The sequence below is a fragment of the Archocentrus centrarchus genome, chromosome 15, assembly GCF_007364275.1.
Source record: "Archocentrus centrarchus isolate MPI-CPG fArcCen1 chromosome 15, fArcCen1, whole genome shotgun sequence".
NCBI lineage: Eukaryota > Metazoa > Chordata > Actinopteri > Cichliformes > Cichlidae > Archocentrus > Archocentrus centrarchus.
The window spans coordinates 206,231-232,267 of record NC_044360.1 but is presented as its reverse complement, the minus strand read 5'-3'; the positions used below and the strand labels follow the sequence as shown (position 1 = coordinate 232,267).

The window sequence follows — 26,037 nt, the reverse complement described above, 5'->3', positions numbered from 1 at the left end:
CACAGCTTGGTGCTGTCTAATATCGTCAGTAGAGTCATTTTGTGAATCGATGATGGACTATTTTAGAGAATTCAATGAGGCCTTTGTGTCATTGTCCCTGGCCGGTGGCCCAGTGTTATGTGTTCTCTTGGTTCTGTTTCAGTTATTTCTGTGATTATGTTTATTAGTTCTCCTTTGTATTCCTTTGCATTTGATTCACCTGCTGTGCCCTGGTGTTTCCTCTTGCCCTGATTGCCTAATGTGTATTTAAGCCCTCCGTTTTCTTCTGTTCTTTGTCGTGTCGTGTCGTGACGGAGAACACACACATTGTGTGTGTTCTCCGTCCTTTGTGTCCCGTAGTTTAGTTCTGGCCTCAGCCCAGCCCAGTTTATTTGTTTATGATCTTCATTACAATAAAAATACATTAAGTTCACCACTTCTGAGTCCTGCATTTTGGGGTCTTCCTGCTCCTGCCACACACCGACACTTACAACTGATCTGCCAGACTGGAGCCAATATCGCTGCAGACAACGCAATGGTGCAGTGGTGTGGATGCCTCGGCCATCGGCGGTCAGACTGCAGCGCTCAAGTTACACAGACCAACCGACATTTTCTAACTATTGGAAAAGCATACGCTGGGTGTTACCCCCCTCCCCCCTGCTTTGTACGCTCTGGAAAATGTCGATATTTGTTAAACGTCCCTTTCGAAAGTTGCACTAAAACATTTTGACAGATTTTTGAGTGCAGTGTACCACATAAAATTGGTTCAAGGTCAGTAAGCAAAACAAGAATTCATACATAAGGCGCACTGCCGATTTTTGAGAAAATTTAAGGATTTTAAGTGCGCCTTATAGTGCGAAAAATACAGTACTCCTTCACTGGCTCCCCATAAACCAGCAGATTCCATACAAACCCTGCATTTTGTTCTGTGTTCATCTTCAGTGAGCTCATTTTTAAAAATGCCATTTTAGTGAAAGACTTTGAAAGGAGTCAGTGTGTGGTGGTGATAGTGTTGGTGGGGTGTCGGGCGGACAGCAGCAACCTCTGACCTCGAGGTGAAAAATACCCCCCCCCCCCGAACTACAGACGCTTGCAGACAGATTTTATAGAGGACAACCATGAGCGAGTAGTGTCAGTGACATCGCTGTCTGTCCAGCTTTTCACCGTACCGACTGTGGTGAGCACTCGTCCTCCTACTTCTCCTGCGCCTCCACACACCTCTGTCTCTCTCTCTCTCTCTCTCTCTCTCTGTGTCCCTCTCTCCTGCTCTTAGAATTACGAACGCTTGCAGAGCGACTATGTGAAAGACGACCACGACCGTGAGTTCTCCATCACTGACCTGTCAGTGCAAATGTTCACCGTCCCGTCACTGGTGAGTTCAGCCAGCTCCCGCTGGAGGAGATGGTCATTGCACCTGCTGATGTCACACCTGATCATTCCATTTTTGCAACTGCTGATATCACACTGCACACCTGATCTGTTTAAAGTGGCTGCTTCACCCTCAGGTGGAGCAAAGCCTTGATGTTAGACAGCACTGAGAGAAACTTTATCTAAAGTCATCCCAGAAGAATCACACAAAAGATGATCAGCTGATCGTTAATAATCATCAATGATCAATCAGAGGGCAGCATGGTAGTATAGTGGTTAGCACTGCTGCCTCACAGCAAGAAAGTCCTGGGTTTGAATCCACCATCTGGCCAGGACCTTTCTGGGTAGAGTTTGGATGTTCTCCCCATGTCTGATGGGTTCTCCAGCTTCCTCCCACAGTCCCAAGGCATGCAGTTAGTGGGGTTAGGTTACCTGGTAATTCTGAATTGCCCATAGATGTGAGTGTGAATGTTTGTCTGTCTGTCTGTGTTAGCCCTGCGACAGGCTGCTGACCTGTCCAGGTGTACCCCGCCTCTTGCTCTATGACAGCTAGGGTAGGCTCCCCCTGTGACCTTGAAAAGGAAAACTGAAAGAAAATAAATGTATGGATGGATATCAGAGTTTAGTTCAGAAAACCTTTAAAAATCTTTTGTTCTTCAGAATCCACCAAAAGAAAAATTGATGGATATTGTAACAGGCCTGACACTGAGCCCTGAGGAACTCCAATCCTTAATACTATTTATTTTTAACCGTGTGTGTCTGTCACACACGCACTGCAGGCCCGAATGCTAATGGTGGAGGAGAACCTGATGACCACCATCATCAGAACCTTTGTGGATCATCTCCGCCACAGAGACCTGCAGGGACGCTTCCAGTTTGACCGCTACACCGCTCAGCAGGCCTTCAAGTTTGGACGAGTCCAGAGCCTCATTGGAGACCTCAAGTGAGCACCACTTACACACCAGTTAGAGGCCAGTTCTTCTGCCTTGAATTTATGTTGTGATAATAGTGTACCTATGAGCCGTGTTCTGTAGTCTCATCTTTGTTCATGAGCCTAAATGGTGTTGGTAAGTGTAGATCAAGTTTTAGGATGAAACCAGTCCTCCCAGTGTAACCATTTCCTCTGTCTGTAGGTACGTCCTGATCAGCCCTCCATCTGAGTGGAGTGATCAGCTCAGGCTCAAGTTTCTGGAAGGTTTTGATGCTTTTCTGGAGCTCCTGAAGTGCATGCAGGTAATGTGGAGATGGTGTGAGGTTTACCTGTACAGGTGTGGGCCGAATGTCTCTGAGCATGTCTTTCTGCAGGGCATGGACCCAGTGGTGAGACAGGTGGGGCAGCACATTGAGATGGAGCCTGAGTGGGAGGCGGCGTTTACGCTGCAGATGAAGCTGACCAATATCATCTCCATGATCCAGGAATGGTGCTCCACTGATGTGAGACCACATACTGCTAAAAAAAATGCTACATGTAACAAGCTAAACATGTTACAGGTTACATGTTGCACTACATTTTTATCTTTCTACAGTTTTTTTACTTTTTTAAATCAATACCTGGTTGGTTATAAATAAACATTAATTAAGCCAGCTGATCTTTGCTTTTTTTTGTGCATGTTTGTGTCAGGAGTGTGTGCTGATTGAGGCCTACAAGAAATGTCTGAGCGCACTCAGTCACTGTCACAGCAGACTCCCAGATGGTGAGCAGCCAATCAGCTTGAGCTTGGCAGGTCACAGCGTGGAGACTTTCAGGTACCAGGTGTCTCAGGACAAAGTGTCCATACACCTGCCAGTCTGCAGGCTTCTGGCAGGTAAACACATACACGTGCAGACACTTTTTAAAAGGCACAGCAAGTTTCTTCATTTACTGTTTCAAGTTGTAAATCAATAATTAGATTGATTGATTACCTCTTTAGGTCTCCATGTCCTCCTCAGCAAAACAGAGGTGGCATCTCGATTCCCTGAGCAGCTCCCATTGGTCAGTCACAGATTACTCGTCACTGATCCTCTGATAGGAAACACGTTGATACCGATTAGATCCATTGATTATTGAAAACTTGTGTCCTCAGGGTGAACTTAGTCCCCCCCTTCTGATTGAACTCCCCCTCCGTTGCCTGGTGCTCTGTGCCCAGGTGCATGCTGGGATGTGGAGAAGGAACGGATTCTCATTGATTAACCAGGTGAGTTCCTACCTGCTTATCAATACCGAAGGGATCAATACTGATTGACTAAGTTTCTCTTGTTGTTTGTGTTTCAGATTTATTATTACCACAATGTCAAGTGTAGAGTGGAGATGTTCGACAAAGACATCATCATGCTGCAGGTACAACTCTACTTGGACACCTCTGCGATTCTTTCAATGCTGCATCCGCACCCTCCCGAACCTCGGCCCTCTTTATGAAGACTTTACCAACTTGGCTGGAGACTCACTGCTGACAGTCTGTGATTTCTGATTTGATGCAGGCGGGGGCGTCGATGATGGATCCAAACCACTTCCTTATGATCGTTCTGAGTCGATTCGAACTGTTTCATGTTTTCAGTACTGCAGACATCAGGAAGAGATACAGAGAAGCCAACAAGGTCAGTGCACCTCAACATCACTGAAATGCTCCATGGCTACAGACCTTTAGAGGCTATACCCCTAACACAAATAAATTTACCGATACTGATTTTAATTCTTCATTTTTTTCAAATAGAACCCTAAAATCTGTGTAAAAGAGAACTCGCTGATGTGTAAAACAAAGACCCTTATGAAGTTCCTGCTGTGTGCACGAGAATCAATTTAAGGAAGCTACAGGAGTTTATTAAATTTACAGCCACCTGTGGCCAACAGACAGGAAATCAGATTTTCCAGCAGGTCTCTTTAACATATATTTGTTTATTTACAGATTGTAATTTAAAATTAAAATCACCTCCAACATCACATCTGCCAGTCAGATATTCACATAAAGCTGTGTTTAAGTTTTAAATGCTCAAAAATCTGCTTACATTTGATGGTTGAATCATTAGAGTTTAGATGGCAAGCTTGACTCTGCAGATTAAACTGTGCAGGTGCACGACAGACCCTCCTGACTCTTCCTGACTCTGTCCTGTGTTTCAGGACCTGGTCCAGCAGAATACTCTGATCGAAGAGATGCTTCATCTCATCATTATGGTGGTCGGTGAGTTAGTCTCTAAAAATAAAACTTTAGAATTTAGAGTAGAATAGGTCATTTCTCCAGGTGGAATTCAGCCCTTCTGTGTGTGTGTGTTACAGGTGAGCGATATGTGGCGGGAGTCGGCCAGGTGGAGCCTTGCGATGAAGTCAGAAGAGAAATTATCCACCAGCTATCGATCAGACCGATGGCTCACAGCGAGCTGGTGAAGGCTCTACCTGAGAATGTGAGACACTCACCTGCCTCTCTGATCACCTGTCTTTTAAAATATGTTTTCCTTTTCACTTTATTGCTTGTTAAGGTTTTAGCTTTACTGTTATGAGTTAGTGAAAGTATTTTTGAGGGCACTGTTAGATATTAGAATCCAAACTCTTTCTAAGGTGGCTGACTCTCATTCATATAAGATCTGAGTCAACAGGTGAACCAGACTCACCTCAGGCTGGTGAAACAAACATTCAGAGGCTAAAAACATTTTCCTTTTCATTTTGTTAGTTTTCTGAGTGCACCATATTTGTTTGTTTGTTGGTTTTCTAAAGTCTATTTTTTTATCTTGGGTACCTAAAGTGTTATTTGTGTTGTTTTTAGTTTACTTTAACTTCGATAATAACCTGTGTTTGTGTCTGTTCAGGGAAACAAGGAGACGGGATTGGAGAGAGTCATCGACAGTGTGGCTTCATTCAAGTTAGTCTTCCACCTTAAATGTTATCAGTCCACCTTAAATGTATGTCCATCCTTAAAGGTAAGCTGTCGTTATTAACAACAGCGTCACTTGATAGAAATCAGTCCACTGGCTGTTAGAGGGAACCAGACAATTGAGGAACGAATGCCCATCCACTTTAAATACTATAGTACTGTCAGTAGTTCTGTATGTATTTGTACTGTAGTGCTGTGTGTATTTGTACTGCGTTGACAGGAAGCCAGGTGTGACAGGTAGAGGTCTGTACGAGCTTCGCCCTGAGTGGAGCAAACACTTCAACCTTTACTTCCATCACTACAGCAGAGCCGACCAGACCAAGGTATGCTCACTGATCCAGGGGCCTATTCCAGAAGGTTTTGCTAATAACTCTGAGTTTGTTAACCCAAAATGAGGGAAACTCGGGTTTTCAGTTCCAGAAAGAGAGCTAACTCCAACTCTGAGTCAGTTACCATGGTAACAGACTCTGTGACCCTAACCTGGCAGGTTTTATCCAACAACTCTGAGTGTCTCTCTGACTCCACCTCTCCTGCTGCACCTGAACCACCTGTCTGACACTCCCATTCATTTCCTCCTTCATAAAGATACTGCAAAGCGATCAGAGGAGTGAATTCATCTGCAGACGTTTATGTTCCTACAAGCTCTGAAATCCCAGTTAGACGTTAGTTTATTTTTTTTTTTACGTAAGATGAAGCTTTTACAGTCGTTCACTCGTCAACAGGCTGTAAGGACGGAGACAGCGATGATGTCATGGATTTATAATGAGGCAGCTGCAGCTGTCAGACTGTCAGTCAGTTCCTCTGAAACATTTACTGTAGTTACTGCAGCATCACTGTTACATCACACTGATCTGGATGAAGCTGCTGACACAGGAACACACTGTGGATGGAAAAATGTCCGGATCTTAGAGATGATGTGAATGTTTGAGTGAAGATGAGGCTGAAATGATTCAAAGACTTGAAAACTGAACTAAATGGATTTAAGGTGACTTAAATGATGTCATTCTGAAAGTTACGGCGTCTGAAGTTCAGGGTATGAAATTCCACATATTTTCCACTGAAAATCACCTAAATCGCTGATCATAGGCTCTATAATGGATCCGCAAACCGTGTCTGAGTCCACCCACGCAGCAGGAGGATCCAAATGGATCAGGATCATGGATTCAGACATGATAAGGCCCAGATCCAGTTCAGGCTCCAGTTATTTTGGAGCTCATCCAGTCTGGATCTGTTCATAATGGATTGATTTTCCCAATACGATCTGCATTCTTTAACAAACTGACCTTTATTTATTTATTTACCTGTTGCCATGGTGAATCCTGGTATCAGAGCTCCATTGACGATGGCTTTCTTTCCTTACTCACGCACGTGCTAATTCAGGGTGATCATACTCAGAGTTGATTGAACTAACTCTGATCAGCTGTTCCTGAACGGAAAACTCAGTTGCCAATGTCAGAGTTGATCAACTCAGGGTATGTTTTTAAATTCAGAGTTTGTTGAACATGCTTCCTGGAATAGGCCCCGGTCTCCATCAGAGTGATCATCTGGTTATTGATTGGTGTACTGATCGGAGTACTGTTGTCATGGTAATGCTGTGTGCTGTGTTTCAGGCTGAGGAGGCTCAGAGAAAGCTGAGAAGACAGAATGGGGAGGACACAGGCAAGCACACCTGTCTGTAACACCAGCAGAAAGACTGATGCTTGACATGGTCACTAAAATAACGTGCCTGTGTGTGTGTGTGTGTAGCCCTGCCCCCTCCTTCCCCTCCCCCCCTCCGTCCTCTGTTTGGCAGCCTGGTGAACCTCCTTCAGTGTGATGTGCTCCTCGCCATAGAGGGCGCTGTCCTGCAGTGGGCCGTGGAACCCAGCGGGGGTAGCTGGACTGAGTCCATGCTGCAGCGGGTGAGTGTGTGTAGAGTTAAATCAGTATTGTAGGTGTTACATCAGTATGAAGAGCTTTTAAGACTCACTTTAATCATCACTAGCGTTGCAACGATTCATTGAATAAGTTGATTCTAAAAAAATCCTTCAATGCTTTGTTTAATCTCATGTGTCACCATGTAAGCCCAAGTGTTTCACCCACATTTAAAACTAAAAAATAGACTTGCAGTAGAGATGTATCTAGAAGCACGTGTGAATAAAAAGTATTACAACATTCAGCCCATGCACACGTCAGTTTTCCAAACCAAAATAGTGATAGTACAACAGCAGTACTGAAAATGATGCTATCACAGTTTACCGTGGCTCTGTCTACACACCCACAGCAAAGAGTCGTTACCGAGACAGTAAGCTCAGGTGGCATCAAAGAAAAAAATTTTCTAGCTGCCAAAACAGCAGTGCTTATTCCTGTAATCACCATTAAAACCTTTACTGGCGGGAGTCCTTCATCAAACCACCTGATCAACAAGCTCCAACCTCAAGAAAAGATAGCTTTGTAGCTGCTCCATCCACCGCCGTTTGTATTACACAGCAAAAAATCTACAGTAAAGCTACCGAAGTTAAAATATGCAGATGAACTGTCAGCTTAGTCTGATATGGTGTTTAAAACAGGCAGCTCACTAAAGGCTGTTGTCAGCCGTCCTGCTTTCTCTCGCAGTGATACCTGCAGAATCTAAAGGGAGCGTGGGGTGTTCCAGACTGTATTCAATTTCAAGGTTTTAGTAATGTTGTTTTGCAGATTTAAATGAATATAAACATTAATAAAATTTGATATAAATTAAATTGTATTCATTTTTTAAAATGAAAAATGTAAAAATGAAAGCTTTTTTCTGTTGCTGCAGGCCATTAAAAATATATAGTAAAACTCTGAACCATCAACCTCGGACTGTTAGGACAATGAATTATTATTATTAACATTAATTATAAACAACTACACCATTACAATGTGTATATATTAATATGCAAGAAACGTTGCATCAAAGCACTGGGCAAGCCTCAGTTCTGAGAATGCTGATAGGCTGGCTTTTCTTCATTACAACCACCACATGCTCCTTTAAAGGCTTAAAATGCAATTCAATTCAATTCAATTTTATTTATATACCACCCAATCACAACATTAGTCACCTCACCTGCTTATCCTGGTCAAAAATGACTTCTGCAGGTTAATTGTCATCTGGCTTCATGGATTGATAAAGCTGGGTATCATCTGCATAACAATGAATATGTATGCAATGTTTTCTAATAATACTGCCTAAGGGAAGCATGTATAGTGTAAATAAAATTGGTCCTAGCACAGAACCCCGTGGAACTCCATAATTAACCCTCATGTGTGAAGAAGACTCCCCATCTAATAGACCCTTTTACTGTTTGTAAACACTGATGATGTAGGTAGCGATGCGCGCGCATTTTGGAAACGGAAATAGAGCGGAGTTCAATAGCGTTTCAATCTACAAGAAGGGATTATCAACGAAAGATCGTCAAAACTACCTGCAAAAATTAATTTTGACCACCGGCAACCGACTCCCTGATCCCTGTGGTACATTAGCAAGTGGCCCAGTATATATCCGTGGGCGGATATATACGTGTATTTGGTGGAGAAACCCAGCATATACACTGGAGAGAAGTTGTGGCATACAAGTCACTGGATGCTTACAATTATGTTGTTTGCAGCCGTGTACCGAACATCAAATATGACACAGACTTGGAGTTTTGTGTCTTGAAGGTAGAAGTTCTTCCAAGTCAAAGACAAGGAAACAGGACCGCTGTGTATGAGGCTCGGGTCATTGTAAACAAGTCAGAGAACTACGTCCTCACAGCAGATTGTACCTGCATGACAGCATGAGTACTTCGTCAAATTGCTTTTCTAGCTTGCTAAGAGTTTTCCGACTGCAGATATTGATTTACAATGAAAAATATGTACTCTTCCAGTCACACTGTGAGACACACTCAACCATTCATATGCGAGTCTGCTCAGACTTTTGACTGGCACTGCATTTTGTAATCTATAGTGCCATTAAATATTAATTTAAAAATCAGGACTCTCTGAGTCCAGCGATGCCTCACCTGTAAATAGCCACGCTACAGTTTAAAAGCCAAATAGCCTACCAGCTAATGCTGTTTACTTTAGATACCTGACATCCATGTATAAACACCGGAAAATAAATAACTTTACCTGATATAAAATGGGCGTTTCAAACGTGAGCATTTCTGATCCTGTCCTCAGTCCTGATCGTGTCCTTGTTTTTCCAATTTTTATCAATACATTTGATGGCTTTCAGCCACAGACGCCTCTGTTTTCTCTTAAACAGCCGTGATCCCATGGGATTCGGTACAACTTCAGTCCACTTTTGGTAAAGTAGAAATTCTGACACCCAAACACATAACAGCCAGACATTTTGATGCTGATATCGCTTTTAAATCACATTTAAATGCTGCGCAGTCTCCTTGTTCTTATTGATTTGAATGGAGTAGCAGTTCACTTCCGTTGCCAAAATGCACGCACATCCTTTGATGACGTAGGCTGTAAAAGGGTCTATAGACTCCCTAAGTCTATTAGATAAATATGATTCAAACCACTGCAGTGCAGTACCTTTAATACCTATGGCATGCTCTAATCTCTAATAAAATGTTATAGCCAGCAGTATCAAAAGCTGCACTGAGGTTCGAGATTGGCCTATAATTAGCTAAGAGAAGTGATCAATTTATGACTTTTTAAGTAATGGTTTAATTACTGCCACCTTAAAGCCTATGGTACATAACACATTAATAAAGACAGATTGATCATATTTAATATTTAATAGCATTAATTAATGGAAGGACTTCGTTGAGCAGTCTAGTAGGAATGGGATCTAATAGACATGGTTTGGAGGAAGTAACTATTGAAATCAACTCAGATCAGTCAGAGAGAGAGTCTAAAAAAAATCCCAGCAGTAAGAGAGGGTTAAGAGATACCTTATGTCAAACATTATTTATGAGGGGCAATAAACTATGATTTAAGACATAAATTTATGATTGTGATATAGTTAGTTATAATTCATATTTGTGTCATAAATGGACCATGCTTAATCTGAAAATAAAACTCACTAGAGCAGTAAACGGTAGCTGTGGCTCCAGCTGTACAAATTAGCCACATGGCAGCTCTAATGAGAGCTAACGCTCTTTACCCTCTGTCCTGAATCAATGTGAAAACTTGCACGATCCCTGAAAACTCACAGATATGTCATCAAGACTATTTCCTGGGAGCTTACCAAAGTGTTGATGTTCAGCATGGTGAACCACAAAGCTTTTACAGGGAGGTATGACCTGTCACTGTTTAATTTTCAACACAATGATCTGGAGTACTTAGCTCTGTGTCTGGAGGGGAGACAGATCCCAGCCAAAGCCTTTCAGCCAAACTTTAATAATGAGCGATCTGTTAGGGCAGGGGTGTCAATCTCAATCACAGGAAGGGCCAAAAATCACAGTCTGTCAACGGGCCGAACATAATTTAAAAAATATATTTTAATCAGCGATATGAATTTGAATGGCCAGGAAACAGCAAGTTTTTTCTCAGTACAATGAATAATATATAAAATTATATTTTCTTTTGTTTTGTTTTTCCCTCTTCTTGTTGTAGAGGTATTTTTTGTGTTTGCACCGTCTTATGTCAATTAGATCACTTTTTTCACACCTTTTCTCTTTCTGCACTCAGCAATATGTTTACGTCACTTTCAGTGCTGCAATTTACCACAATAACATACAATGCAGACGCACACACACCAACATACAGTGTACACACACACACACACACACACTAACATACAGCGCATATATACACACATACACACCCAACTTTAGTGAACACACAACACTTCACCTGTTAGTTTAAACATGAGCATGCTCAGATTTGTCTCATGGAATGTACACGGGGCTGGTTCGAGGGAAAAGAGACTAAAAATTTTTAATCGGTTAAACTTAAAGGCAGATGCTGTGTTTCCACAGGAAGCACGTGTATCCAAAACATCTGCACACACTTTCTCCTCTCCACAGTTCCCTCACACGTACTCAGCCTGCTACAACTCCAAACAAAGAGGTGTGGCAATATTAACAGGAAGATAAATTTTAACATTAGCAACACTACAATAGACCCAGAAGGTAGATTTATAATACTTAATTTATCTATTCATAATACAGATTTATGTATTGCTTATGTATATATGGACCAAATGTTGATGTTTACTTCACTCTCTGATGACACATCACTTATAATAGGGGGAGATTTCAATCTGGTATTTAATCCAGATATTGACAGGCTCAGTACAGCAGTGAGTCAAAGGAACTGGCAGTCTGCAGACATTCTTAAACAGTACATGAAGGATTTTGGTCTTTGTGATGCTTGGCGTTCACATCACCCCACTCTGAGGGATTATAGTTTTTTCTCACCGGTACATCATTCTCACTCCTGCTTAGACTATTTTTTAGTTATGATGATGAATTTCACAGACACTCAGATTCACCCTATCACTATCAGTGATCATGCACCGGTGTCTATCACTCTGACACAGAAAAGGGTCACACCACCAATTAGGAACTGGAGATTTAATACATCATTACTTAAAGAAAAAGATGTCCTTAATTATTTCAAAAACAAGGTTTCTGCGGGGTAGGAAAAGGTAGTGAATTAAATGAGGTCAAATTAAGGCTAGTAAAAGGTAGTAAACAGAATTTGACTTGGTAGTAAATTTTTCATCACCCCTTCAATATATTTTGATTTTTCCATTGATGCAGACTTTTTAAGTTCGTTTAACTATAAACTTTGTATAGAAATATAACTACTCAGCAGGACCTGAGCTGATGTTGATAGACGAGTGGTTCCACGGTCCGATCTGCTGTGTGCATGCGCAGTCATTTTGCGCCTCGTCATGGGAAAATGTAGTTTTCACAACTCTGGCGCGATGACCCGGCATTCAATGACTGGCTTAACCCTCTGGAGTACACGGACGCGCTGGTGCGTCAAAATTACATCACCAATTTTAGATGACGTAGCATCAGGACGCTGCTGCCATAAATCGAAAGTGCAGACTTCAAACTATGTATTAGTTTTTAAATTACGTAAATAGGCCAAATAAAAGCAGAGTTATGCCCAATAATTTATGCCATGCGTTTTCCTGTATATTGTCCTCACCTTCGATGCGCGATTTGTGCAGAAATAAACGGCGAAAACGTGAGTTTCACTAACAGGAAGTGCTTGCTAATAAAAACAAAATGAAACAAAATCATTCCCGACAACCCCCTTCCTATTGGTGGAAAAATGCCCCCTATCAACCAATCAGAAAATTATGCGGTAACACGATGCATTTGGGTGCATTTGACTGCTGCGGAGCAGATGAAAAAGTGGTAAAAGAGACATTATTGGCAAGTTATGCCAGTTTCTGTCTTGTGCAGGACAGAAACTGTTTTTTGAATTGGCATAAAAATTTTTGTCTAGCATCTTAATGTGAGTCCTGATTGCTCTGCAAATAGTTGTACACAAAAACACCTGAGGCCTTTCCTGCATTTTAATGTGAATAGTTGTATTTAACCTTATTATTTACTATATTTTTACACAAGTTTTGAAAATTTTACAACTTATATTTGCATTTTAATTGTAAAAATAATTCGTTAAGCATGTTTGTGATTTTTACAGTAAAGAAAATTTAACTTTTTCTACTCTGATTTTATGTTATCTGATTATAAGTCCAATGTGTTAATACAGTATGTCAAAATGAAATAATAACTATACAGTCACACACATGAGGTTGTGGTGAAAAAAAAATGATACCAAACAAGGCAAGGTAAAGAGTTTCTAAGGTCAGCTATGAAGCTAAAAACAAAACTAGTCAAAAATGGCCAAATATACCCCGGACCCCAAAGGGTTAAGCCGGTCATGGGGAATGATCGAGAGGCGTTTTGTGCAGCAAAAAAATATAAATTTGACCTGAAACAGTGTGACTGCGATCAAATCACACCGAGCATCCACCATTCACCAGCAGCGGATTCGTGTGCACGGGGAGCAGATCCCTATTATGTTTTTTGGTGCTACACAAAGCACTGCAACTGCAACCTCAAGGTCAGCTATGAGCACAAGTATTGCCCTCACACCTCAGCAGAAAACCAGTATTCCAATATTCTACTGGAAAATAAATTATCGGCTTGTGAAACTTGAATTTCATTGCATTTTGTTTATATTCTTAAAAAAACAAGTTTAGATGGATAGATTCAACTCATTGTCATTGTGCGCACAAGGCACACAACGAAATGATTGTTCCAGATCATTCATCCAGAGACGAGCATCTGCAGTCATGCAGCCAGAGACCGGCACTACCGTAAGGCAATGTGGTTTAAATGTGTTGCCCAAGGACACAATGCAGCACAGGCACAGGGACTCAAACCAGCAACCCGCCGGCTGCAAGGCGAGCACCTACCCACTGCGCCACTTTTTGAAATGTGTTTGGAATATTAACGTGTATGAGGTCTTAGTCAAGACAAAGTCACAGTTACACCTTCAAGTAAGTGGGATAACGTTTTGTCTTTGGTGAGAGATGGGCTATCATCTTACATGACTTAGTGCTGTGAATCCACTGCTACCCCCAAAAAGGCTGCTGCTCGATTTGATGCTGGTAGTAAAAATATTATAGAGGTAGTAAAAATAGGTAGTAAAAGGTAGTAAATTGAACTCTAGGATTCCTGTATAAACCCTGAAAAAGGAGTGGGCAACATATTTAGAAAATAATCATCTACCTGGAATATCACCATGTGCTCGTATAAGAAAAAGAAAGAAAAAACACTAAGAACAAAAAATTAAATCTTTAGAAACTGCCTATGCTGCTTCACCACAAGAACATATAATTAACAACCTGAAACTAAACTTGGAATTAAATGAAATAATTGATAAGAAGACACAATTTCTGCTGCAGAGGCTGCGTTTGGAAAACTTTGATCGTGGAAATAAATCTGGAAAATTCCTGGCCAACCAGTTAAAACTAAATAAATAAAAAAAACAGGTATTTTTTTTCTATTAAAGATTCAACTGGTAACATTACTCATGACCCACAACAAATAAATAAATCTTTTAAAGACTTTTATGAAGCATTATACTCATCACAGATTTATCCATCTGATGCTGAAATTGAAGAATTTCTTAATAATATAAATCTACCAAAACTAAATGACTAACAGGTTGCAGCTCTGGATTCACCTCTTTCAATATCTGAATTTTATGAAGCAATAAAGCATCTCCCAAATAATAAAGGTCCAGGCCCAGATGGTTTTCCAGCAGAGTTTTATAAAGAATTTTGGTCTGTGCTAGCTAGCACCCTTTTTTTTCTTCTTCAAAATGGTGACTCAGAATGATCACACATTATCTCCAAACATAAACTCTGCTAACATTAGCCTGCTTCTTAAACCAAGCAAAGACCCCACACTCCCATCCAGCTACTGCCCAATCTCTCTCATTAATGTAGACCTTCAAATAATTTGCAAAGTCCTTGCCAGAAGATTAGAAATTATTACTCCATTTATAATACATCTGGATCAAACCGGTTTTATCAAGGGTCGGCACTCGGCCATTAATACACGCTGACTAATAAATTTAATAGAATATTGATTTATTAACAAATTAGATACCACAGTTGTCTCTTTAGATGCAGAAGAGGCATTTGACCAGCTAAATTGGAAATTTTTATTAGCAGTTTTACAAAAATTTGGATTTGGTTCATTAGAACTGGATTAGAACACTACACAGCTCCCCAAATGCACGGGTTAGGACAAATGATCTTATTTCCCAAAGCTTCAGTCTGCAGAGGGGTACCAGGCAGGGCTGCCCACTCTCTCCCTCTCTTTTTATCATTTTCATTGAGCCACTAGCAGCAGTAATCCGACAAAATGCAAATATTAAAGGGATTCAAACTGAAAATAGAGACCATGAAATTAGCCTCTATGCTGATGATGTATTACTTTTCCTTGGGAATTCACAAGCTTCTCTTTTGAATACTATCACACTGATAGATAAGTTCTCATCTGTATCTGATTACTCTATGAACTGGGTTAAATCAACAGTTTTGCCCCTGAATTGTAATTTTCATAACACCTCTAGGACTCCACTAAAGTCAGGTAATATTAGATATTTAGGCATAAATTTTTCAGCCAGGCTCTCAAACTTGGTACAATTAAATCATACCCCCTTATTAAAAACAACAGAGGAGGATCTCTTGGTGGGAATTTTTAAAAATAACTAAGTCTTCACTTATCGCCTATAAACTAACACCCATTTGGAACAATCCAGATATTTGTCAGAAAAAGAAAATGCTGAATTTTTTTGTTATGGCGTGATAAGGGTCTAAATAATTTAGAACATATTATCCAAGATGGAAACCTTATTGCGTTCCAAGAACTTATATAAAAATATAGAATTGGCAACGGTAGATTTCTGGAATATCAGGAACTGAAGTCCCATCTTGCCGGGAAGATTTAATTTTAATCAATTGAATTTAGAAATACCTATATGGGTAACAGAATTTCTAAACCTCTGTACCCCCAAATTGTTGCCAAAATTATAGAAATTATTACAAAAAACTGATGATTCAGTTTCCCTCCCAATTCCAAAGTGGGAGCATGATCTTTCTGTCAACCAGGATAAAAACTTATGGACAGAAATATGTTTAAATATCTCCAAAATGACTAAAAGTCCCCAATTACAACTTACACAAAATAAAATTCTCCATAGAATGCACTATACTGGACAAAGGATGTTCCAAATGGGCTATACACACTCAAACATATGCACCCACTGTACAAGCAATTCAGAGGAGAATTATCTGCATGCTCTATGGTCTTGTATACCTGTTCAGAGGTTCTGGCAGAGGGTAATTTACAACAATATAAATACCAGCAGTAATTTTTTGGCAAATACCAGAAATCACTTTTTGGCACAAGACCGGCGGTTCAGATGACAGATTGCTCCATTGCCACTGTGTACAGTGTGGCGGCATGTACATTTTGTGTACATGCAGTGCAGTACAATTTTTTTAATGGATAGGAAAGAGTACATTTGATACCAAGATTTCCAGAATTTTTCAACACCAGGATGTGTTTTTAATACTTCCTATTACATTAAAATACCAAAGAACCAGGTGAAATTAAATGTCATGAAAAAGGTCAAGATTTTCTTTTTACACTTTTGGGGAGGGGGGTCTGAAAAAGAGTACTCTTTGTAAACTTTGGAAAATGTTGATAATTGTGAATGACCCCTCAATGTGCTGGAAAATCTTGAAAATTGACCTTGATGGTGCTTTAGAAGTGCTTAAAATTTGATCCTGGAAAAGGTGTACAAACCCTGAATAAAGAACCCCGGAGAACCCCACCCTTAAGAGGAGACACTGATGATGAGTACTGTCCCAGATGCACAGTGAAACTTCTATCAGACAGACATGACTGTAACCATTTGTCCCTTTAATGCTCACACATGATTCAAGGCATGACAGAAGAATACTATGATCTACAGTGTCAAAAACTGCAGTCAGGTCCAGCAGCACAAGGACAGCAGAATTACCAGCATCAAGAGTTAAAAGCAGGTCATTAAAAACTCTTAAAAGGGCTGTTTCTGTGCTATGCTGTAGCTTAAAACCAGACTAAAACTTCTCCGAGATACTATTTAAATCAAGATACGACTGTAATTGAATATACACAACCTTCTATTATTCCATCGATTAATTACATGATTAATCGATGGAATAATTGATAGAATATTCAATTACTAAAACAGTAAATAGTTGAAGCCCTAATCATTACTGTGACTTTCAGAATTACCTGTAGAGGGCACCCTCTGTCCGAAATAACATGAAACACCTGATTCTGAGTGTGTGTATGTTGACCTCACTTCCAGGTGCTTCACCTGGTGGGCATGGCTCTGCTGGAGGAGCAACAGCAGCTGGAGAACAGCAGCGGAGATGATACTGTCACCTTCAACTACACTTGCAAGATCATACGTCAGTACACCTGTGAATGTGTTTACCTGTGAATGTGTTTACCTGTGAATGTGTTTACCTGTGAATGTGTGTTCAGGTCCAGGTGAGGCGCCCAGTACTTCAGGAAGTGTCCTGGCTCTGCTGGAGAGTCTGCAGAATGCCCCTCACCTGGAGGTCCACAAAGACATGATCACCTGGATCCTTAAGGTAATTGCTGATGTCAGATTACTGCAGCATGTGTGTGAAGGCGTGCCACTGAATCACATTTTAAACAAAGATGAGGATGATGAATGTTTGCATTATCTACCTCCAGTTTTTTTCCTGTCATTGATCATTCATTGTGTTTCTGATAATCAGCTCTGTGTGTGTACGTGTGTGTGTGCATGCGTGCAGGTGGTGTCAAATATCAAAATGATGAGAGAGCGAACCTCATCGGCCTCCACAGTCACTGTCAGCCCAGGAAGAGGCCCCGAGGAGGTGAGAGTCAGCACCACTTCCTGTTCCTGTAACCGGGGTTATTGATTGATCGCCTAATTAATCGATGTATTGATTGGTTCCACATGCAGACCGTGAGAGACAAAGACAAGGCGGAGAGAAAGAGGAAGGCGGAGATGGCAAGGCTTCGCAGGGAGAAGATCATGGCTCAGATGTCAGAGATGCAGAAACATTTCATCAACGAGAACAAGGAGCTGTTCCAGCAGAGCATGGAGGAGCTGGAGGTATCCATGTCAGCAGCTGACCACAGGTACAACTTTATATATACAACTGTATGCACCTAGTGTGGTTCCTGATTATTTTAAACATATAACAGTCTTAACATTGATCAAAAAACCTGGACTGGATTCCACTGTATTTTCTAATTTTAGGCCTATTTCGAGGCTTCCCTTTCTTTCTAAAATTATAGAAAAAGCCATATATAGCCAAGTGAGAGCCATTTTGGACGAAAATTATATCCTCAAAGTCTTTCAGTCTGGCTTCAAGCCTCTTCATAGCACAGAGTCTGCCTTGATAAGGTTTTTTTTTTTTTTTTTTTTTAAATGCATTTTTGGCCACAGCAGCTTTTTATCATCAGTGGAGGGAGACAGGAAATGGGGGAAAGACACAGGGGGGGGACACGCGGAAAAATTGGCGACAGGTCAGGACTCGAACCCACGCCACCTGCACCACAACGCGGCATATGTATGTGGTCGCCAGCTTCACCACTATGCCACCCGGATGCTCCTTGCTAAGGGTTTTTAATGACATGCTCCTGGCTACAGTTGCGGGTGATTATGTGATTTTCTATTCTCAGAAAGCATAAAGTTGCTTTCCACTGCTACGCTGACGATACCCAAATATATATGCCCCTAAAATGTAGCGATGCAAACTCCTTACAGACCCTAACAAAGTGTCGCGATGAAATCAAAGCTTGGATAGCTTTGAATTTCCTGAATTCTAATGAAAATAAGACGAGGGTGATCATTTTGGGTCTGGGCGTCACTGGGGGGTCAACTTCTGTGTTTCTGGGTCCTTTATCCCAGTATGTCAAGCCTGTGGTCACAAATTTCATCAACTGCACCAAAGGATAAAACAATTAAATGCGGATTATTGAACATTAGGTCTCTCTCTTCCAAGTCCCTGTTAGTAAACAATTTAATAATTGATCAACATATTGATTTATTCTGCCTTACAGAAACCTGGTTACAGCAGGATGAATATGTTAGTTTAAATGAATCAACAACTCCGAGTCACAGTAACTGTCAGAATGCTCGAAGCACAGGTCGAGGAGGAGGAGTAGCTGCAATCTTCAATTCCAGCTTATTAATTAATCAAAGACCCAGACAAAGTTTTAATTCTTTTAAAAGCCTGACTCTTAGTCTTGTCCACCCTAATTGGGAAAATCAAAAACCTGTTTTATTTGTTATTATCTATCGTCCACCTGGTCCTTACTCAGGGTTTCTTTCTGATTTCTCAGACTTTTTATCTGATTTAGTGCTCAGTTCAGATAAAATAATTATAGTGGGTCAACACAGTGCAGAGCAGCTACCTAAACTCTGCTCCCACTGAGGTCGATTATCTTGTCAGTAGTTTTACATCCTCACTGCGTACAACTTTGGATACTGTGGCTCCTCTGAAAAGGAAAGCTTCAAATCAGAAGTGTCTGACTCTGTGGTATAATTCACAAACGCACAGCTTAAAGCAGATAACCCGTAAGCTGGAGAGGGAACGGCGTCTCACTAAATTAGAAGATGCTCATTTAGCCTGGAAAAAGAGTTTGTTGCTCTATAAAAAAGCCCTCCGTAAAGCTAGGACATCTTTACTACTCATCATTAATTGAAGAAGATAAGAACAACCCCAGGTTTCTTTTCAGCACCGTAGCCAGGCTGACAAAGAGTCAGAGCTCTGTAGAGCCGAGTATTCCTTTCACTTTAACTTGAATAGAATAGTATAGAATAGAATGCCTTTATTGTCATTATACAGGATGTACAATGAGATTGGAGTGACTTCATGGATTTCTTGACAAAATTTTAGACATTAGAGAAAAAATTATTCATAACCATCTCAAAGATTTATCTTCATGTTCGGCTGCTTTCAGCACTGCTGGTATTTGTTTAGACACTTCCGCTCTATTGATCTTTCAGAGTTAACTTCAGTAGTTACTTCGTCCAAACCAGCAACATGTTTATTAGATCCTATTCCTACTAGACTGTTCAAAGAAATCTTTCCAATTATTGATGCTTCAATCTTAAAAATGATCAATCAGTCTTTATTAGTTGGCTATGTACCACAGACCTTCAAGGTGGCTGTAATTAAACCTCTGCTTAAAAAGCCATCACTTGACCCAGCTGTCTTAGCTAATTATAGGCCAATCTCCAACCTTCCTTTTCTCTCAAAGATTCTTGAAAGAGTAGTTGTAAAACAGCTAACTGATCATCTGCAGAGGAACGGTTTATTTGAAGAGTTTCAGTCAGGTTTCAGAATTCATCACAGTACAGAAACAGCATTAGTGAAGGTTACAAATGATCTTCTTACAGCCTCTGACAGTGGACTCATCTCTGTTCTTGTCCTGTTGGACCTCAGTGCAGCTTTGATACTGTTGACCATAACATTTTATTACAGAGATTAGAGCATACTATAGGTATTAAAGGTACTGCACTGCAGTGGTTTGAATCATATTTATCTAATAGACTCCAATTTGTTCATGTAAATGGGGAGTCTTCTTCACACACTAAGGTTAATTATGGAGTTCCACAGGGTTCTGTGCTAGGACCAATTCTATTTACATTATACATGCTTCCCTTAGGCAGTATTATTAGAAAGCATTGCATCAGTTTTCATCGTTATGCAGATGATACTCAGCTTTACCTATCAATGAAGCCAGATGACACACATCAATTAGTTAAACTGTAGGAATGTCTTAAAGACATTAAGTCCTGGATGACCCCTAATTTCCTGCTTCTAAATTCAGATAAAACTTAAGTTCTTGTACTCGGCCCCACAAATCTTAGAAACATGGTGGCCTGATTATTCAAAACCTTGTATGTGGGAAGCATTTTAAATTCTATTCTAGATTTAACAGGGAGCCAATGAAGAGAAGCCAGTATGGGAGAAATCTGCTCTCTCTTTCTAGTCCCTGTCAGTACTCTAGCTGCTGCATTTTGAATCAGCTGAAGGCTTTTCAGGGAGCTTTTAGGACAGCCTGAAAGTAATAAATGCATGAGTTAGCTTTTCAACATCAGTCTGAGAAAGGATGTTTCTAGTTTTAGAAATATTACGCAAATGCAAAAAAGCGGTCCTACATATTTGTTTAATATGTGCATTGACGGACATGTCCTGGTTAAAAATAACTCCAGAATTTCCCACAGTGTTACTGGAGGCCAAAGTAATGCCATCCAGAGTAAGTATCTGGTTTGACACCATGTTTCTAAGATTTGTGGGGCCAAGTACAAGAACCTCAGTTTTATCTGAATTTAGAAGCAGGAAATTAGAGGTCATCCAGGCTTTAATGTCTTTAAGATGTCCTGCAGTTTAGTTAATTGATGTGTGTCATCTGGCTTCATCGATAGATAAAGCTGGGTATCATCTGCATAACAATGAAAATTGATGCAGTGCATTCTAATAATACTGCCTAAGGGAACCATGTATAATGTATATAAAATTGGGTCTAGCACAGAACCCTGTGGAACTGCATAATTAACCTTAGGGTGTGAATAAGACTCCCCATTTACATGTTCAAATTGGAGTCTATTAGATAAATAGAATTCAAACCACTGCAGTGCAGTACCTTTAATACCTATGGCCAAGGGCGTAGGAAGGAGTTTACTATTGGGGGGACATATATCGGAAACCTGACAGATCCGTAAATACTCGGAGCAAAGCATTAAAAATGCTATTTGATCTTTTACTTTCTTCTTTTTCAAATGTTTCTTGGAAAAATAGTGTTGTGTGTTAAGTTGTATTATCCTACTGCACGAGTCAGAGGGAGGAGTTGGGAGTTGGTCTTGTTTATGGAAACCATTAAAGTGTGTATTCTAACGTAAGTGATGTGGTTATTGAATTAACATTGGTAGCAGAGGATGGCTGCTGCTGGGAATTACAAAGTTCCTCCGTCGTTCGATGAGAAGACATCTTACGAAAGTTGGAAAAATGAGATTGAAATCTGGAGACTAGTTACAGACTTGGACAAAAAGAAGCAGGGAAAGCGCGCTGGAAACCGCGGCGCAAGACCTCAACGTCGATACGGGAATGAGTGTTCTTTTGACCAAGCTCGACTCAGTGTTTTTACAAGAAGAAAAGGATATACAGTATGAGGCTTACACGGATGTTGATCGGATCAAGAGACAGGGCGACACATCCATGATGGATTACATTATCGAATTTGATCGACGATACAAGTTACGTAAGTTCAAAATGGAACTGCCAGATGCAGTGTTAGCATTCAAGCTTCTAGACACCGCAGGGCTAAACGTTAAAGACAAACAGCTAGCTCTAACCGCCTGTTCCACCGTTACTTTTACAAACATGAAGTCGGCCTTGAAAAGAATTTTTGGCGATAACGACTGTTCGCCACTAGAGGGCGACTCCGCCTTCTTCACCAAATACACAGGCAAACGTGAACGGAGTTCAAACTCAGGAGAAGCACTAAATGTGCAATATGTCAAAGCACTTATCACTGGGCAAAGGACTGCCCCAACAAAAGAGAACATGTGAAACTAACAAATGTTGAGTGATCAAAAGATGATGTGGAAGAATGTAACATTACTGTGCTTTCAAACACTGCTTCGGGGTACCGGGAGGCAAGATGGCTGCAGGTGGGAGAGGTGTTGTCACAGCACTCCTGTTCTATTGTTTGCTTACAAAGTTTTCAAAGCCTGTTCATGTTGATCCAGCTCAGTTGGTTGGTAACATCTTACCATTGTTTCATTTAAATGACAACTCGTCAAAATATGAGGATCTGGGATACAAACAAACAAACATTGAACTGGCAAAGGCAAGCACCGGCTATGGAGCTTTCACACTGGCTGTGACTTTGGTTTACCCATCACTATACAATAAGTTTACCAAGAAGACTAAATCAATTACACCGACACAATCATCTCCGACAACTGGACTTATCGCCATATGTTTGATGTTATCCGGGGACACCCATGCCCAGGCCCGCACCACCTCGAGACGCCAAGAGAGGCTAACCCAGGTGCAGAGGACAAATGTGGCGCTCCTACCTTACAGGTATGTTCAGGTACATCTCCGTCTTCCTCTGCACAACATCCTGATCCTCTCCTTCCTCTATGCCCTCTGTCAACTGTGGCCGAGCTGTCTGTCCGGGGAGACAAGGGCGATGGTGTGGATGGCACGGTACCGGGACGGTCTGTCGGGGAAACTCTGGTTCCGAGGGTGTCTGTTGGTGCGTCGGGAAGAAGCTTCAGTCGAGAGTCCGTGGGACAACTGTGCGATACAACCGTGGCCTCGCATAGAAGCGGGAGGCATGATCCTGACACACAACAACAAACTTTTCTGAATGGTCGTTCCGTCACCATGGCAACGACCGTAAACAGGAAGCTGCTCAATCCAGGGATAGCCAAACACCGGAAGTGGGAGTTCTTTCAAACTGTTAATCACTCAAAAATAGTTTGGGACACTAAAGCAAAGCCCAAAGGTCTGCTAGGTGGGCATTTAAATATAAGAAGCATCATGTCAAAAATAGAACAAGTTAATCACCTGCTGCTTAACTCAAATCTGGACTATCTTTGTCTATCTGAGACCTGGCTCTATAAAAATGCTCCCTCTGCAGAACTTAACATCCCTGGCTATAATATGTTCAGAAGAGACAGAGAAGGAGCAAAGGGTGGTGGTGTCATGATATACATAAAAAACAATATTCAGTGTCAGGAAATTATGTGGATGAATGATCATGATTTGGAATGCTTGGGTTTAAACATCATACTAGCACCACAAATGTCTTTCACAATCGTTGTGATATATCGCCCCCCCTCTTCAGATGTCACTTTTTATGAAAAGTTTGAAAATCTACTGAAAAAATCTAACTTAAACAGACAGACCATTATTTTGGGGGATACCAACATAAACTGGGAAGACACATCATGTAGAAAAAATCTTTAAAAAATAACTGACAAATTTGATCTAGTCCAAATGATCAAAGGGCCCACAAGAATCACCACATCAAGCAGCACCCAGATTGATTTAGCATTTACCAACCGACCTGAGAGAATCATTAAGTCTTATAATATGTTAGTTGGTCTTTCTGACCACAATTTAATCCTTGTGGCCAGAAAGCTCTCAAAAAAGAGGTTTGGTCATCCTGTCAGAGAGCGTGAGTATGTTGGAATTCCAAAAAAACAACAGGAAGGATTTAAAAGTGCTGTCCAGCAGATTGATTGGGATCACATATTGCTGGGAACAAATTGTGAAATGGACTGTGAATCTTTTATAGTTGCAATTGAGAGAACAATAAAAGATTTTAGCTGTAAAGTTAAACACAAACACAAGAAAAACATACTTCCCTGGCTGAGCTCTGACATACTCAAACTAATGAAAGAGAGGGATCTTGCGTTAAAAAATGCAATTAAAACTAAGTCAGTTAGTGCTAAAAATCTGTTTACAACACTGAGGAATAAAACTGTTAAAGCCACACGCAAGGCTAAAGCAGATTTTTGTCTTGACTATAATAGAAAATGCAAAAGGGGATTCTAAAACAATATGGAACCAACTGAAAAAACTTTTAGGACAGAACATAAAAAGGAAACAACTTCTAGAAATTAACATAAATAGACAAATTACAAATAACACAAAGTTGCAGATGCCTTTAATAATTTTTTTTATTGAATCTATATCCACTATTGCCCAAAGCTTCCCACCTAACAATCTGAATGTTTGTCTGATAAATAAGTCAGAGCCGATTTTCAATCTAGGCATAGTCACAGAATCTGAAGTCTTACAGACAATAAAAACATTAAAAGCTTCCAGAACTAGAGATATATTTGGCATAGATATGTGCATGCTGAAAGAATTCAGTTCCGCGTTATTAACACCAGTGACCAAAATTGTCAATCTCTCCATTACTGAGGCGGTATTTCCAAGTGTGTGGAAATCAGCTGCTATTGTCCCAGTATTCAAAAACGGAGATCCATTGTCAGTGGAAAATTACAGACCAATCAGTATCGTACCTACAGTGTCAAAAGTTGCAGAGAAACTTATTTCCCAACAAATAATAACACATCTGAATACCACTACATTTTCCCTTCATTCAATGCAATTTGGTTTCAGAACTCGACACTCCACGAAAACTGCTAATTGTTTTTTCATAGAAAATATCAAACATTTGTTGGATAAAGGTGGTGTGGTTGGAGCTGTGTTTCTTGATCTAAAAAAGCCTTTGACACAGTAAACCATAAAATATTGTTAACCAAACTAAGAAAATTTAACTTCTCAGTAGATGCAATAAAATGGATAGAATCATATCTTTCGAATTATTCACAGTCAGTCAGGATCAGTGATTACCACTCACCGCCCCTCGCTCTGTCCACAGGGGTACCTCAAGGTTCTATTTTGGGGCCTCTGTTATTTTCACTTTATATAAATGACTTACCTTCAGTTTGTCCAGATGTCTATATTCAGATGTATGCAGATGATACCGTCATTTACACTCATGGTAAAAACACAACACAAGTAGCTGAAAAACTTTCACAGTCTATGGCCCATGTCTCTGAATGGCTAAACCAATCTTGCTTACAACTTAATGTAAACAAAACTGTTTCAATGTTCTTTTCTAAATCAAACATTGTAAATAATAAAGCAGATATTTATGTGACAGGTGAAAAAATAAAAGTTTTGTCAGAATTCAAATACCTAGGTATCTTAATAGACTCTAGACTAACTTTTAAATCACAGATAAAAATGGTCTGTAAGCGAGTGAAATTTAATATTGCAAATTTCCATTACATAAGATCACACCTATCACTTCAGGCAGCTAAAATGTTCATGTACAGTATGGTTCTGTCTCATATCACCTACTGTCTTACAACCTGGTCACAGGCAAACAAAACAGCACTTAAACCTTTAGAGTCACTTTACAAACAGACAATCAAAATTTTGGATAGAAAACCATCACGATATCATCATTGTCATTCTACAAAAGCATAAGTTTTTAAGTTGGGAAAATGTCATCAAGTATTCAAATCTCTGTCTGATATTTAAAATCATCCATGGTCTGACATCTCCTCCACTCAATCAGTTTGTTAACATGAGAAATGCCACCCACAGAGTAACACGAGGGGCGGCCCGAGGAGACTGTGTTGTTCCTCTCAGGAAAAGTGCCTTCAGTCAGAGTGCCTTTTCAGTTACAGCAGCACAGGAGTGGAACTGTGTCTCTCAAAACATTAGAGAACTGACCACATACACTCTGTTCAAAAAGCATCTAAAAAACTGGTT

General features: G+C 40.4%; 1 protein-coding gene across 3 annotated transcripts in view; it reads left to right on the top strand.

The window, feature by feature from the left end:
- The window catches only part of ubr2 (ubiquitin protein ligase E3 component n-recognin 2), a 96,396-nt gene that overhangs the window by 34,198 nt on the left and 36,161 nt on the right, over positions 1–26,037 (top strand). For all 3 annotated transcript variants that reach the window (XM_030747547.1, XM_030747546.1, XM_030747548.1), the window contains exons 11-29: positions 1,253–1,351; positions 2,127–2,290; positions 2,481–2,580; positions 2,653–2,781; positions 2,969–3,152; positions 3,258–3,319; positions 3,411–3,521; positions 3,599–3,664; positions 3,805–3,921; positions 4,442–4,502; positions 4,598–4,722; positions 5,125–5,177; positions 5,410–5,512; positions 6,800–6,848; positions 6,936–7,090; positions 17,028–17,130; positions 17,207–17,316; positions 17,503–17,586; positions 17,676–17,854. In XM_030747547.1, the coding sequence (XP_030603407.1) occupies positions 1,253–1,351; positions 2,127–2,290; positions 2,481–2,580; positions 2,653–2,781; positions 2,969–3,152; positions 3,258–3,319; positions 3,411–3,521; positions 3,599–3,664; positions 3,805–3,921; positions 4,442–4,502; positions 4,598–4,722; positions 5,125–5,177; positions 5,410–5,512; positions 6,800–6,848; positions 6,936–7,090; positions 17,028–17,130; positions 17,207–17,316; positions 17,503–17,586; positions 17,676–17,854 (2,054 nt within the window). The remainder of the gene's footprint in view (positions 1–1,252; positions 1,352–2,126; positions 2,291–2,480; positions 2,581–2,652; positions 2,782–2,968; positions 3,153–3,257; positions 3,320–3,410; positions 3,522–3,598; positions 3,665–3,804; positions 3,922–4,441; positions 4,503–4,597; positions 4,723–5,124; positions 5,178–5,409; positions 5,513–6,799; positions 6,849–6,935; positions 7,091–17,027; positions 17,131–17,206; positions 17,317–17,502; positions 17,587–17,675; positions 17,855–26,037) is intronic.